The sequence below is a fragment of the Alexandromys fortis genome, unplaced genomic scaffold, assembly GCF_014885135.2.
Source record: "Alexandromys fortis isolate MF-2015 unplaced genomic scaffold, M_Fortis_MF-2015_v1.1 scaffold_20, whole genome shotgun sequence".
Classification (NCBI taxonomy): Eukaryota; Metazoa; Chordata; class Mammalia; order Rodentia; family Cricetidae; genus Alexandromys; species Alexandromys fortis.
The window spans coordinates 6183480-6196327 of record NW_026067903.1 but is presented as its reverse complement, the minus strand read 5'-3'; the positions used below and the strand labels follow the sequence as shown (position 1 = coordinate 6196327).

The 12848-nt window shown below is 47.5% G+C and overlaps 1 protein-coding gene across 1 annotated transcript in view; it reads right to left on the bottom strand.

The window, feature by feature from the left end:
- The window catches only part of Fam178b (family with sequence similarity 178 member B), a 126458-nt gene that overhangs the window by 47931 nt on the left and 65679 nt on the right, over positions 1–12848 (bottom strand). The window contains exon 8 of the mRNA XM_050134692.1: positions 1426–1540. Within this exon, the coding sequence (XP_049990649.1) occupies positions 1426–1540 (115 nt within the window). The remainder of the gene's footprint in view (positions 1–1425; positions 1541–12848) is intronic.

The following is a 12848-nucleotide window of genomic DNA, read 5'->3' as shown; positions in this document are numbered from 1 at the left end:
GTGTGTTAGAAAGCAGCAAGAGGCGGATTACACCCGATATGGAGCGCTGCACTCCAGAAGGGAAAGGGGCAGAAGCGTGGCAGGCTGGCACATGCGTGGGGTATTTATAGCAGAGCCAAGTGTGGCTGGGCTTGGCAGACAATTACTAAACACAGTCGTGGAACAGGTTCTTAAGAAATCACCCGCTTTCTTGCAGATGAACATCCGGCAGCTAAAGAAAGGGTCCCAGCTCTGCCTGGGTGGAGGGACCGCTGCCGGATGCGGGGTGGGGATATCTCAAAGAGTTCTCAAGGGAGTTGGGATGTGCTGTGAGTTGGAGAACAATGTAACACACAGCACTGTATAGCCTCTATCTGGTCATCACCCTCCCAACAACAGTCATTGACAGTGTGTGTGGCTCTGTCCCTAGAGGGCAGGGATGTGCTCACACAATTAGTTTCACTGTCCACCACCAGCACTAAGCCCAGTATAGGCACAAAATGGAATCATGCAAAATAGAACCTAGTGGAAACTGTATGCAAAATAGTGCTTGGTGCTGGGGATATAGCTCAGCTGGTCGTTTGTCTAGCTGGTAGGAGGCCCTAGGCAGAGGGAGTTTTCCTTTCTTCTTTTTCTTTTCTTTCTTTCTTTTTTTTCTGCAACAAAGTTTATTTTAGATACGAATGGTATTTTTGAGACAGTCATACTGTGTAGCTCTGTCTGGTCTAGACCTCCTTGTGTAGATCAGACTGGCCAAGAACTCACAAAAATCTGCCTGTCTCTGCAGCCTGGGACTAAAGGATATTCAAGGGGTTTCCATTTTATGCCAGACACACTGGTGTGGACCTGTAATCCCAGCACTCTAGGAGGCAGAGACAGGAAAGCAGCCTTGAGTTCAAGGCCAGCCCTGTACATATAGAATATTCTAGGCCAACTAGGCCTGAAGAGGAAGACTCTATCTTTAAAAACAATGTTCGGGGTGTAGCTCAGTTGGCACAGTGCTTGGCTAGCATTCAGGAAGCCTGGGTTTAATCTCCTGCACTAAACAGAGAGTCTGAGGCCTGCCTGAAAGGTATGAGACCCTATCTCAAAACACCCAAACACACACCTTCTCCCAGCCCAACAACGATAGAAAGCTGGGATCGGCTGGCCAGGAAGCCGCTGTACACGTTAGTCAAACAGATCTGAAGAGAGACTGGAGTCTGCCAGGGGGAGGCGTAAATTGGACTGAGAGGTCTGGGATCCACCAGTGGAGGGGGGCAGGGTCTGAGTAAGGAGCAGAACTCTTCCAGCCTGGTTGTCTGAGCTCTAAGCCCAGAAAGCTACACTGTTTGCTGACTGACACTTGCTCCCACAGGCAGTCTGTGTGCAGCAGTTCCAATCCTGTATGCTAAAGTCACTAGAAAACCAGAGAGAAGGCGGCAGTGCGGGAGGAGAGCTACACACCTTGTGCGGTGCTGGTAGGGCCCCTGTGGATACAGGGCAGGGTTGAAGGCTCCCAAGCTGTGAAACACCTGCTTGACCTCTTGCAGCGAGGGGCACCACAAATGCATGTCTTCATCTGTTGAGACAAAGGAGGCAGAGTTAAGACTGGGGAGAAGAGGATGGGTAACGCTTCCCCTGATGCAGTCCCCAGCTCCAGCCCACTAGTTTCTCCACATCTTGGTGGCGGTGGGAACATTGGCCGCACAAGTGAAGCGACAGGTGCTTTGTGTTTTTTAGGTACTCATGGGGCTACAGGAGCTCATCTGGTCTTCCTCCAGGTATGAGCTGCATGGAAGCATACAGGCCAGAGGCTGGCCATGCCTGACTGTCCGTTCACACCAGGTGGCAGCTGTGCTCAGCTACTCATAGCCAAGTGAGACACAGCTGCTGCGTCTCCCTGCTCCCTGCCACAAACGAATGATGTGATTTCGTACCCACTGCTGCTCCACCCGTACTGTTGCTGAGACCTCTGTGGGCTTCCTGGGCCACTGTCCTGGCCAGGCCAGGAGCAAAGCTTGCCTCCCTTTCAGGCCAGATCAACAAAGGGGAAAAAAAACTGTATCCTTAGGGTTTCTTCCCTGTCAGACCATTTAAGGACTTTGTTCAAAAAACAACAATAAAAAACGATGACTTGCCGGTGCCGGTGCTGCAGGGCAGTCACCCAGCCCACAGGCCTTTCTGCCCCTTGGCCCCTCACACCCTCACTAGGAGGCCTAGGTTCTGTCTCTGACCTGTTAGCATTTCTCTGTATTATCTTTAGCTCACTTGCTTCTAGTGGCCTCTCCTCAAACAGTATACAAATTACAGGAATGCTAGTTCATTTCTATAAACCTAGCTCTTGAGTGGAGGAGGCAGGAGGATTGCTGTGATTCTCAGGTCGGTCTTGGCTACAGAAATGAGGCCATCTCTCAAAAATAAAAACAATTAAAAATAGAATTACTGCAGAGGAAGGGCCATATCTGCATTTACTTCCGGGGCCTAGGAGCAGCCAGCCTGGAAGAAACTGAATGAATGAATGAATGAATGAATGAATGAACGAACGAACAGAGACTCCTCACAGCATGACTAAGCAGTTCACAGGCACAATGGAAGCTGTGAACAGTCACAAGGTAAGGAGGCAGTGGAAAGCCACAGGTGTTCTCAGATGTTGAATCAAGACCTTGGAGGCTGGGCGAAGACATTTGAGTAGCATCAGGAGGGTGAGTGTCCCACCTGAGGTGGAAAGTAACCCAGGGGAGGCTTCGTCTTCTGTCCTCTGGGAGCACTCGTCCAAGAGGGAGAGAAGCCAGGTAGATAAGCAAAGGCCCAGGGTGTCCCTGCAGAAATCCAAGGCAGGGAAAAGGTACAGAGCATGGCCAGGGGTGCCAGTGGGTGCCTGTAGACTGAATTCGGAGTCAGAGGCAGGAAGATCACTCAAGTTTCCAGCCCAGCCTGGGTCTACAAACAAGACTGTCTTAAATAAACAGAATCAGAGAGCAGGCAAGGCGGCTTCACAGGGAAAGATGTCTGCGGCTAAGTCTGACAGCCCGAGTTTGATCCCCGAGACCCACTTAGTGGAAGGAGTCACTGCGCACAAGCTGTCCTCTGCTCTCCACACCTGAGCCGTGACAAGCATGCCCATCAACTGAATACACATGCAAATAAAGAAAAATGTCATGAAATATAAAATAAAACAAAACCCAAAGGTGAAGTGGAATCGAACCTGCCTAGGGGTGAGGGAGCTGGCTGCAGCAGGCAAGTGAGGCATGCCACAGGTAATGTGAGGGAATGTACCCCCCCCAAGAGGTACAGCCATGACAAAAGCAGATTAACAGGAAAGAGTATGGTGGGACCAGAAGGAAGATGGGCCACAGCAAAGGGGAAAGGAAATGGCAGGGTCTTCAGGCCTAGAAAAGGGGCGCCTCCTTCCACAAGAACCATGCAGGGCTGTTCCCTAAACTTGTTAAGTCTCAGCAGGTCACACCATCTGCCTCGCTGACAGACAGCACCTGGCCGGGCACAGGGTCTTTGAAAGCTAGCCAGGGCCACTGCTTCAGCAGGAGTAGGGTGTCTCTCTCCTTAGAAATGTATATGGGTCGGGACTAAGCAAATAAGTAATTAGACTCCTAGAGGAGGAAAAACTGTTGTTGTTTTCCTCCCTCTCCGGCAACCTAACAAGTCAGAGAGCAGTAATGACAGCCCTCAGCCTCCTCACAAAGAGCTGAAAAGTGGAAAGACTCCAAAACACAATGGAGTCCCTGAGCCAGAGCTCTGTTTACCTGCGCCTGGGGGGGGGGGGGGGGCTCTGCACGTACATGCACGCACACGTGGGCGGGAGCGTGACCTTTCCAGAGAGGGGAAGAGAATGGACCTAGGGTGAGGCCCGGCTGGGCTGGAACATCCTGCCAGGCCCTCAGAGCCCCAAGGGGACGCGTCCTGCCCCACCTCAGCCCACACAGGTGCTCAGGGCTCGAAAACCCCTCTGAGGGCAGCAGGGCTGAGCACGGACCTTGGCTTCACACCTCTTCTTTCTCCAACACAGTGCCATCAGACCTGAGGTGTCGGCGCAGTTTCAAAGGAAGGGGGCCCAGATGTGGGGATAAATCAGTCCCCATCAACAACCCTGGAAGTTGGTTCTTGGAGACAGGAAAATACCACCCAGAGCCCATAATTAAGGTTTCCTAAGTAGGCCATGCGCTCAGCTTTTCCTCAGCTCTCTGTCCCAAATGAGGGATTTCTGGAGGCTGACACATAAGAAAATCCAGACTCGAAGCCTCCAGGCTGTCTTCCTATTGAAGTTTCTCCACACACAAGACAGTCATTTTAGGTGACTCCAGAGCAGTCCTCGGGCACGGGGGCTTTTTGGTGCCAGCGTGGGCAGCTGGGCTCTGCCAGAGCCTGGGGCTGGAGGCGGCCCTCTGAGTGGCTCTCCTGGGATGGAACAGACGCTTTAAGAGGAAAAACGGTATCTGGCCTAAAATAAAAGTGACTTTTCCATCTGTGTCACGGAAGAAGCTGTTTTTTCAAGGCTGTGCTCCCGGCACTGGTGACATGGAATGAGAAAACCACACGTGTCCTAAGCACTCTTGCAGCCACTTGGCCAGCGCCAGCCATTCTGAGCCTGGCTCCCAACCCCCTTTCTAGGCCTCCATCACTCATCTTGGGTCAGCACAGGTATGCCAACAGTGAAGCGGGCACCCTGGCTCTTGTGCCTGTCACCTCACCCCAGGTCGGGTGTCTACTGAGCAACACCATCTAACTCAGCCTGGGCCCTAATTTTTCTGAAGTCCCATATACCTCAGGAGGAAAGGAGGCCCTAGGAAGGGGAAGAAACAGACTCTTAAAAAAAAAAAAAAAAAAGAAAGAAACACTTCCCAGGGAGTGTAGGGGAAGCCGGGGAACTGTCTTACTTCCCATTCCAGCTCCTATTACTTAACTTCCCTCCACACTTTAGTGCTTACATTTAAACTAATTTCAGTATGACTTGCTTTAGTCAGTGAAAATGTTCATTCACTCAGCCACTGTTGACCAAACACGGAGTAGGAGCTGTTGTAAATGATCCTGGAGGCCAGAGCACCGAGCACTAACGGAAACTGAACCGGGAGTGAGACACTAGGTGGCCCAAGTGGCATGCAGGAAGTGTCCAGGATGAGTTACGGTGACAGAATAGGGCTCAAAGAGACCTGAAGTCATGGTGGATTTTAGAGGCACAGGAATGGGTGTGTGGCTGTGGGATGGAGACAAGGGCATTGAGGCAGAAGAGCGCCCAGAAATAAAAGGCAAAGGGAAGTCACTGCTCTTGGGAGGTGACCCTGTCATCAAAGGGATAAAGAAAACTCCTCTAGCCAATCAGGACTTTAGTTTTTCTTTTTGTGCTCCTGGAGGGACCCAGGCTCTTGCACATGCTAAGCACATGCTCTACCACTGAGCTACATTCCCAGGCTTTGTGTTCATATTTTAAACCCATGTACATTTCATCACCCCAACCACAGCGTCAGCTCTGGGCACAGCCATTCTCCCTAGTACTGACATTGCCTCTCCCAGCGCCCTCCATAGATCCTGCTGTTCTTGCCGTTTCTCCCCTTTTGTTAGTCTTGAACTTGTTCCTTTGAAATCTCTCCTCCACTCTCTCTCTCAGAGATAGGACGTTTCCACGTACCCTAGGCTGGCCTTGAACTCGCGGCAATCCTGTCTCAGTCCCCAGTTCATTTTGCATTTGTGCATTATGCTCTCTTCTCACTCATCTGAGCAGAGCCCCTCTCTCTGCTATCCCTACCAACCTCCCTACCATGTGATCCACCCTGCATGCCTCCCTGGCATCTCTGTGGGCCTCTGGCCTGTTTATTCATGGCTCTGCATACAGCATAGATGATGGCGTCCCCAGGTCACCTCTCCCTTCCTCTGTCCTCTGTAACACACACCACTGCCTGGTGTCACCTAACACCAGAGTATTCAAGGCCCCCACCATTCAGACTGTATAGTGCCAGACCACAGAAGCACTCATACTGGTGAGAAAGAAAACAGACAAAAGCTAAACAAAACCAGCTATGCTTAAAGAACCATCAAGTCTATGTTTCTATGGTGAAAAAGGAGTCTGGGGCGGTGCAGACGACAGCTGGAGCTGAGGCCTGACTGTACCTGTGGTCGGCCTGCACTGCTCCTTGTTCTGCTCTCAGGGTCCAAGAAGACAACTATAGCCCAGCTATCACATCTCAGCTCCAGGAATTTTCCTCTTTCTTTCTTAATAAACATACATTCATTGTGCAAGATACAATATTTCCATACTGTTTGGTCAGAAGCATCACTCCAGCTCCCTAACACCCGTTATACAAAAGGTCTGGAATATTTAGTTGGGGGAGCCTCATCCCAGCCCCTTGGCATCCATCTTTGGAATACTGGGCAGGAAACGCCATTTCAAGCCCCCTCCCCTGGGAGTTGCCTTAGTCTAAACCCTACCTCCGAGAAAGCCTGCCAAATGGTGACCCCTCCCCAGGGAGAGTTAAGAAATCTTGCCAAATGGTAACCCTCTCCCCAGGGAAGGTCAAGACCACTCCCACAGGCTATTTAAACTGTGATCTCTTGGTTTTGTGTGGACTGCCCTGTCCTCTCTTCCCCTCTCCATGCTTTCCCTGGGTCACCCGGGAGCACTGCATTAAACATGGGCATCTTTTAATTTAGCTTAATTTGGTCTGATTGAAATTATTTGCATCTTCGTAGAGGCTCATCTTAAGAAAAACCTAACACATACATGTATATCATGTGTTAAACACACACACACACTAGATCTGTGAGAGAACATATTTGTCTTTCTGAGTCTGGCTTAATTCAACATGATGAGCTCCATCCAGTTCTACTCATTTAACTAAAAAATTATATCATTTTATTCTCACTATATAGCCTTGGCTGACCCGGAACTTGCTATGTAGACTAGGCTGGCCTCTAACTCAAAGTCCTACCTGCTTCTGCCTCCCAAGTGTTGGACCAAGAGGTATGTGCTACTAAACCTGGATGCTGCTTGATTTTGTTTTCTTTTGTTTTGTTTTTTTGAGACAGGCTTTTCTCTGTGTAGCCCTGGCTGTCCTAGAACTCACTCTGTAATTTAGAAGAGGAAAGGGTGTATTTGGCTTACACGGCCAGGTTTCAATCCAGCACTGAGAGAAGTCAGGGTAGGAACTCAAACAAGAGTAGCAAGAGGAGAGAAACGAACAGAAGAAATATAAGTAGGAAGGGATGAAATCCAAGTATTCTCATTTGTAGATATGATTTTAGAAGAGACCATATCCCCAGAGTGGTGGCACATGTCCTTAGTTTCCGTAGAGATAGGTGACTCTAAGTCTGAAGTCAACCTGGTCTGGATCTCTTGCTTCAGACCAGCCAGGGTTACACAGTGAGACTCTTATCTCAGAGACAGAGAATCTTTTAGAACTGTAATCATCAGCACTTTCAGCGAAGTGGCAGGGTGCAAAGTGCACACCCAGGAATCAGTAGCCCACTTCGAGACTAGCCGGAAACAAGCTGGGGACGACGGCAGGGCAGCAGTGCCAGTGCCGCTCAGACGGCCCACAATCCACCCCCACCCTGGGGTAAACCTCCAGTGCCGCTCAGACGGTCCACAATCCACCCCCACCCTGGGGTAAACCTGACCAAGGAAGCCAGAGACCTCTGCAATGGAAACTTCACAACACCTGAGGAAGAAGACGTAGGAAGAAGCTAGAAGATGCTGTTCTACCAAAAGTAATTCACAGATTCAATACAAGCACATCAAAATCCAATACCAGTCTTCACAGAAATAAAAAAAAAAAACTTCATATTTATTGAATAGGGATATACATCAACAGAACAGAAAAGAAGTCCAGATAGAAACTTGTGTAGGTACAACCACCACTTTTTTGACAAAACACTCATTTGTGCTCAAATAAACTGGATATTTACACATAGAAGAATGAAACTAGATCGCTATCTCTCCCCCCAAACAAAACCCAACTACAAACGGATTGAAGACCTTAATGTAAGACCCCAAAACTCTCAAACTACTAAAGAAAAAGCAGGCAAAACACTTCAAGATATGCACTTCAATAAAGGCTTTCAGAGAACACTAGCTGCTCAGTAAATATGGCCAACAATGGACAAATGAAATTTGTCATGAAATTAAATAGCATTTGTACAGCAAAGGAAATCTGTCAATCATGAGAAGAGGAAGTCTGCAGAATGGGCAAAAACCCATTCTGTGTGTGCCAGATACACATCTGACAAAGGATTAATTCTGTTAATAGAATATGCAAAAAACCAGCAAGAAAACAGACAACCCCATTAGAAACAGGGGCCATGGAACTGAACAGAGAGCTCACAAAGGAAGAAGTACAAATGGTCAATAAACATCTTAAAGGGTGTTCAACATCTTTAGCCATCAGCAAAACTCAAACTAAAAGGATACTGAGAGTCCATCTCACCCCAGTCAGAATGTCTATCATCAAGAAAACAAGTTACCACGGGCCTGTTGTGCTGATCCACACTTTAATTCCCAGCACTTGGGAGGCAGAAGCAAGCAGATTTCTGAGTTCAAGGCTAGCCTGGTCTATAGGGCAAGTTCCAGGACAGCCACACAGACAACCCCCACCCCAAAAGAAAACAAGTGACAGGCAGTGCAGGCACGGTTGTGGGGAAAGGGGAGCTTTGGTGGGAGTATAAATTGGTGTAGCCACTATGGAAATCAGTGTGGAGGTTTAACAAAAGGCTAAAAATAGAACTACTGTACGACCAACTAACTATGCCACTCCTGGACATACACCAAAGGACTCAGCATACCACAGAGATACATGACCATCCACGTTCAGTGTGTCTCTGTTCAGATAGCCAGGAATAAGAAACAGTCTGTTAGCTGATGAATGGGTAATGAAAATGCAGTTCATAAACACAATGGAATTGTATTCAGCTCTAAAGAATAATAATAACTGCAGGGAAATGGAGTCAGAAAATATTTTTTAAAAAAACTAAATGGTCCAGGTTCTGAAAGACAAATGTGACATGTTCTTTCTCTTGTATGTGGATCTTAGCTTTGGGTTTTGAATTTTCTGTGTTTATCTGAAATGAATGTCTCTATAGGCCAGCAAACTAGAAAGGGATCATGAAGGGGAGGAGAAGACATGGTGGGGGAGAGTAGAACACATATAAAAATAGAAGTGGGGACTACTGGTGTAGAAAGGTTTAAGTTGGGATGGGTGTGGGGAGACAGGAGGGAAGATGTGGGCGGAGGGATAAGCAAAACATATGGAAAGCCACATGGAAACCTACTACTTTACAAACTAATTTAAAAATGTGATGATGATGATGATGATGATGATGATGATGACGACGACAAAGAGCTTCTGCAGGCTGGGGATACAGCTCAACTGACAGAGTGCTTATCTAGCTTCATGAAGCCCTGGGTTGAAGCCCTAGCACCATATAAACTGGGTGTGGCAGTGCATGCCCATAATGTCAGCATGGAGGTGACAGCAGAAAGGTCAGCAGTGCAGCCATTCTTGGCTACACAGTGAGGTCGCAGCCAGCCTGGTATACAGGAGACCCTGCCGTGAACAAAGGAAAACAGAAGTCCCTAACAACGTCAAATCACAGAAAGTATTTGGGTGAAGAATCTGAAGTTAAAAAGAAACCCTCTCTCATTGTCTGGTCATTCTGTCCCTCTAAGAGGTTGGTCCCTCAGAATCTGGAGTTTTTCAGCCCCAGCTACCACCAGGATCCCCTGGGAACTTTAGACAGGTCTAGTGTCAGTGTGGTGTTGAGTGAGTTCCAGGTCTCCACTCTCCTGAGCTTTTGGCAGCCCATGATGCAATAGAACTTGGAGATAATGGCTGGACAGGTAAGGGATTCAGAGCTTCAGAGGGCAGGGGAGATGAGTTAGATCTAGGCAGCCGAGCTGGAGCACAGTATGAGTGACTGTCCCCGCAGTCCAGCTGGGCCCACAACCCTGACCTTGGGGTACAAAACAGCACAGCCAGAGCTTGGCCAACACCGCTACCTCTACAGCCGGAGGACATGAAAGGATCAGAGCACCTATCCAAGGATGTCTGGTGGCAGGCAGGCGATGTACGGGTTCTACTCACTCCTCAGATAACTGCCCAAGTCCTGTGATGTGCCAGGCTCAGATGGCTGCCAGGAACCCCACAACTTAGAACTGAAAACAACACAAAGACAAGACCCTGGGGGTTTGGAGACGGTCTGGAAGGTAAAGATGCTCACCACTCTGTCTGATGACCAGAGTTTAATCCACAGAACCCACGTGAGGAAGGAGAGAAGAGGCTCCCATAAGTTGCCATCTGACTTCTACATGTGCGCTGTGACATGCACACTTACACACACACACACACACACACACACACACACAAAGTACATTTTTTTAGTTGTGGTTGAGATGGAATTTCACTATGTAGCCTGGATGGAACTCCTTGTTTAGACCAGGCTGGCCTCAAACTGTGCTGGTGTTAAAGGTATCTGCCACCACAGTTGGCAGAAATAAATAAACGTGAATTTGATCACAAGCAACACATAAGTCAGGTTTGGTGGCACACACTTGTAATGCCAGCGCTTGGGAGGTAGAGACAGGAGAAGCAGAAATTAAGTTATTCTTGTCCACATACTGAATTTGAGGGCAAACCAGGCTATTTGAGCCCCTCTCTGAAAAAAGAGAGTGGGGGGTATGGGAGTAGATCTTGAAGAAGTTAAGGGGATAAATATGATCAAAACACAAAATTCTCAGAGAAATAATAAACATATATATCAATATTTAATTTGAAAAAGCAAGCCCCCTTGTCCTAGCTTAGTTTCTGTTACTGTGATAAAATACCGACCGAGACCAGCTTTGGGAAGGGTTTGTGGCCTACATCTTCTGATCATCATTGAGAGAAGTCACCTCAGGAATGCAAACAGGGCAGGAACCCGGAGGCAGGGACTGAAGTAGAGACCATGAAGAAAGTTGCTTCCTTAAAGGCTCAACTATCTTAACACCTGCTCAGGGCTGGTATCACCTACAGTGGCTAAGTCCATGCACATCAATCAGGGATAAAGAAAATGCCCTACACACGTGTGCCTGTAGGCCAAGCTGAGATAGGCAATACCTCAACTGACTTTCCATCTTCCTAGATGATGCTAGGGCTTGACAAAATAAAACAAAAAACTAACCAGCAAAAACCAATGCCTTGTTAGCCTGACACACAAATCATTAAATCATAACTTTTCCTATCTTGTTTTGTTCAAGATTATCACAATATAATACACAGTCGAACCTTTGAAAGCCCCACTATCTTTAAAACTTTCAATAAGGGGCTATAAAGACAGTGCAGGGGTTAAAAGCACTTGCTGCTCTTGCTCTAATTTCCCAAAACCACCAGTGGTCCTGTTCCAGGGGATCCAAGACCCTCTTCTGACCTCTGTGGGTACCAGGCATGAATGTAGTAAACATACATATGTGCATAAAAAATACTCTTACATATAAAATAAATAAACCTAAAATTAAATTAAATTAAAAAACCTCAATAATTGAAAGTTCAAAGCGTCTTTAAAATATTCATATTCAACCTTTTAACTGTAGGTTTCTATAAAATTCAAATTCATTTACATGCCTTCTTGTTTCAAGGGAAGAACCAGGGCAGAATTACAATCAGATCAGAACAAAAGCAAACTCCAGCAGCGCTATAAGTCAGTGTCTGACATTTGGTGCGCACTCAGGACCATCGTTGGTAGCCTTGGCTCTCCTGCTCCGCCATCCACAGCTCACATAGCTCAGCTCAGTCCCAGGCTGTCATCCCATGGTCCTGACATCTCCAATATGCTCAGGTCTCCACTGGCCTCTTTAGGGACTCCAACGCTGCCATACGGCACCAAACTCAGCTCTTGCAGCCTTCACTGCAGCTGAGGCTGTTTACCAATGGCCTCCTGTCCTCTCTAGGGAGACTGTAAGCCTGCCACGCGGTGCCAAGTCTCAGCTGCTCATTATGACCACTTTGTGCCTTCAAACCATCAGCATGTGTGAGTCTCCTACACACTACCAAGTTCAGTTTCCATCCTGAGCTGCACTTCAATGATCTCTTATTCAAATCATAGCTGATTTTCCCAGTTCCAGATAAGCGGCATCGATCATCTCTAACAAAGGTTTCATATCAGTGGGGCTGATCTGTTGTTAATCATGGCTGATCCTTCAGCCTCACTTGATCAGAAACAACAGATTCTTAATTCGATAATACATCATCATATAATAAGATAATCATGGGTGTGTGTGTGTGGCCTCCACTGTCTTCACGGCTCTCCGCATTTATTCTTCAGTCCTAGTTAGGTATCTAACGCTGTGATAAAATGCCAACCAAAGACAATTTGGGGAAGAAAGGGTTTATTTCACCTTGAAGATTATATTCCATCACTGAAGGACGTCAGGACCTGAGCTCAAATCAGGAACCTGGAGGCAGGAACTGAAGCAGAGATCATGGAGGAGCGCTGCTTTCTGGCTTGCTCCCCTGAGTTGCTTGGTTTGCTTTCTTACACACCCCAGAGCCACCTTCCCAGAGGTACACCACCTACAATGGGGTTAGACCCTCCCACATCAATCACGGATCAAGAAAACTTCCCCACAGGCTTGCTCAAGACCATTCTTAGGAAGCTATTGTCTCAACAGAGGTTCCTTTCTCTGAGATGACAGCTGATCTCTTGTCCACTTGATACACACATTCAACCACTCAAGTACAGTGTTTCCTTCCTCATCTCCTCAAGATGTCATGTCTAATATTAATAGCACAACAGAAAACTTTTCAAATTTTAAAAATACCACAATCTTAAAAACTCCAACATTTTAAAAGTTCAGTCTTTTTAAAATAAACCAAAGTTTCTCAACTGTGGACTCCTTTAAAATCAAAAGC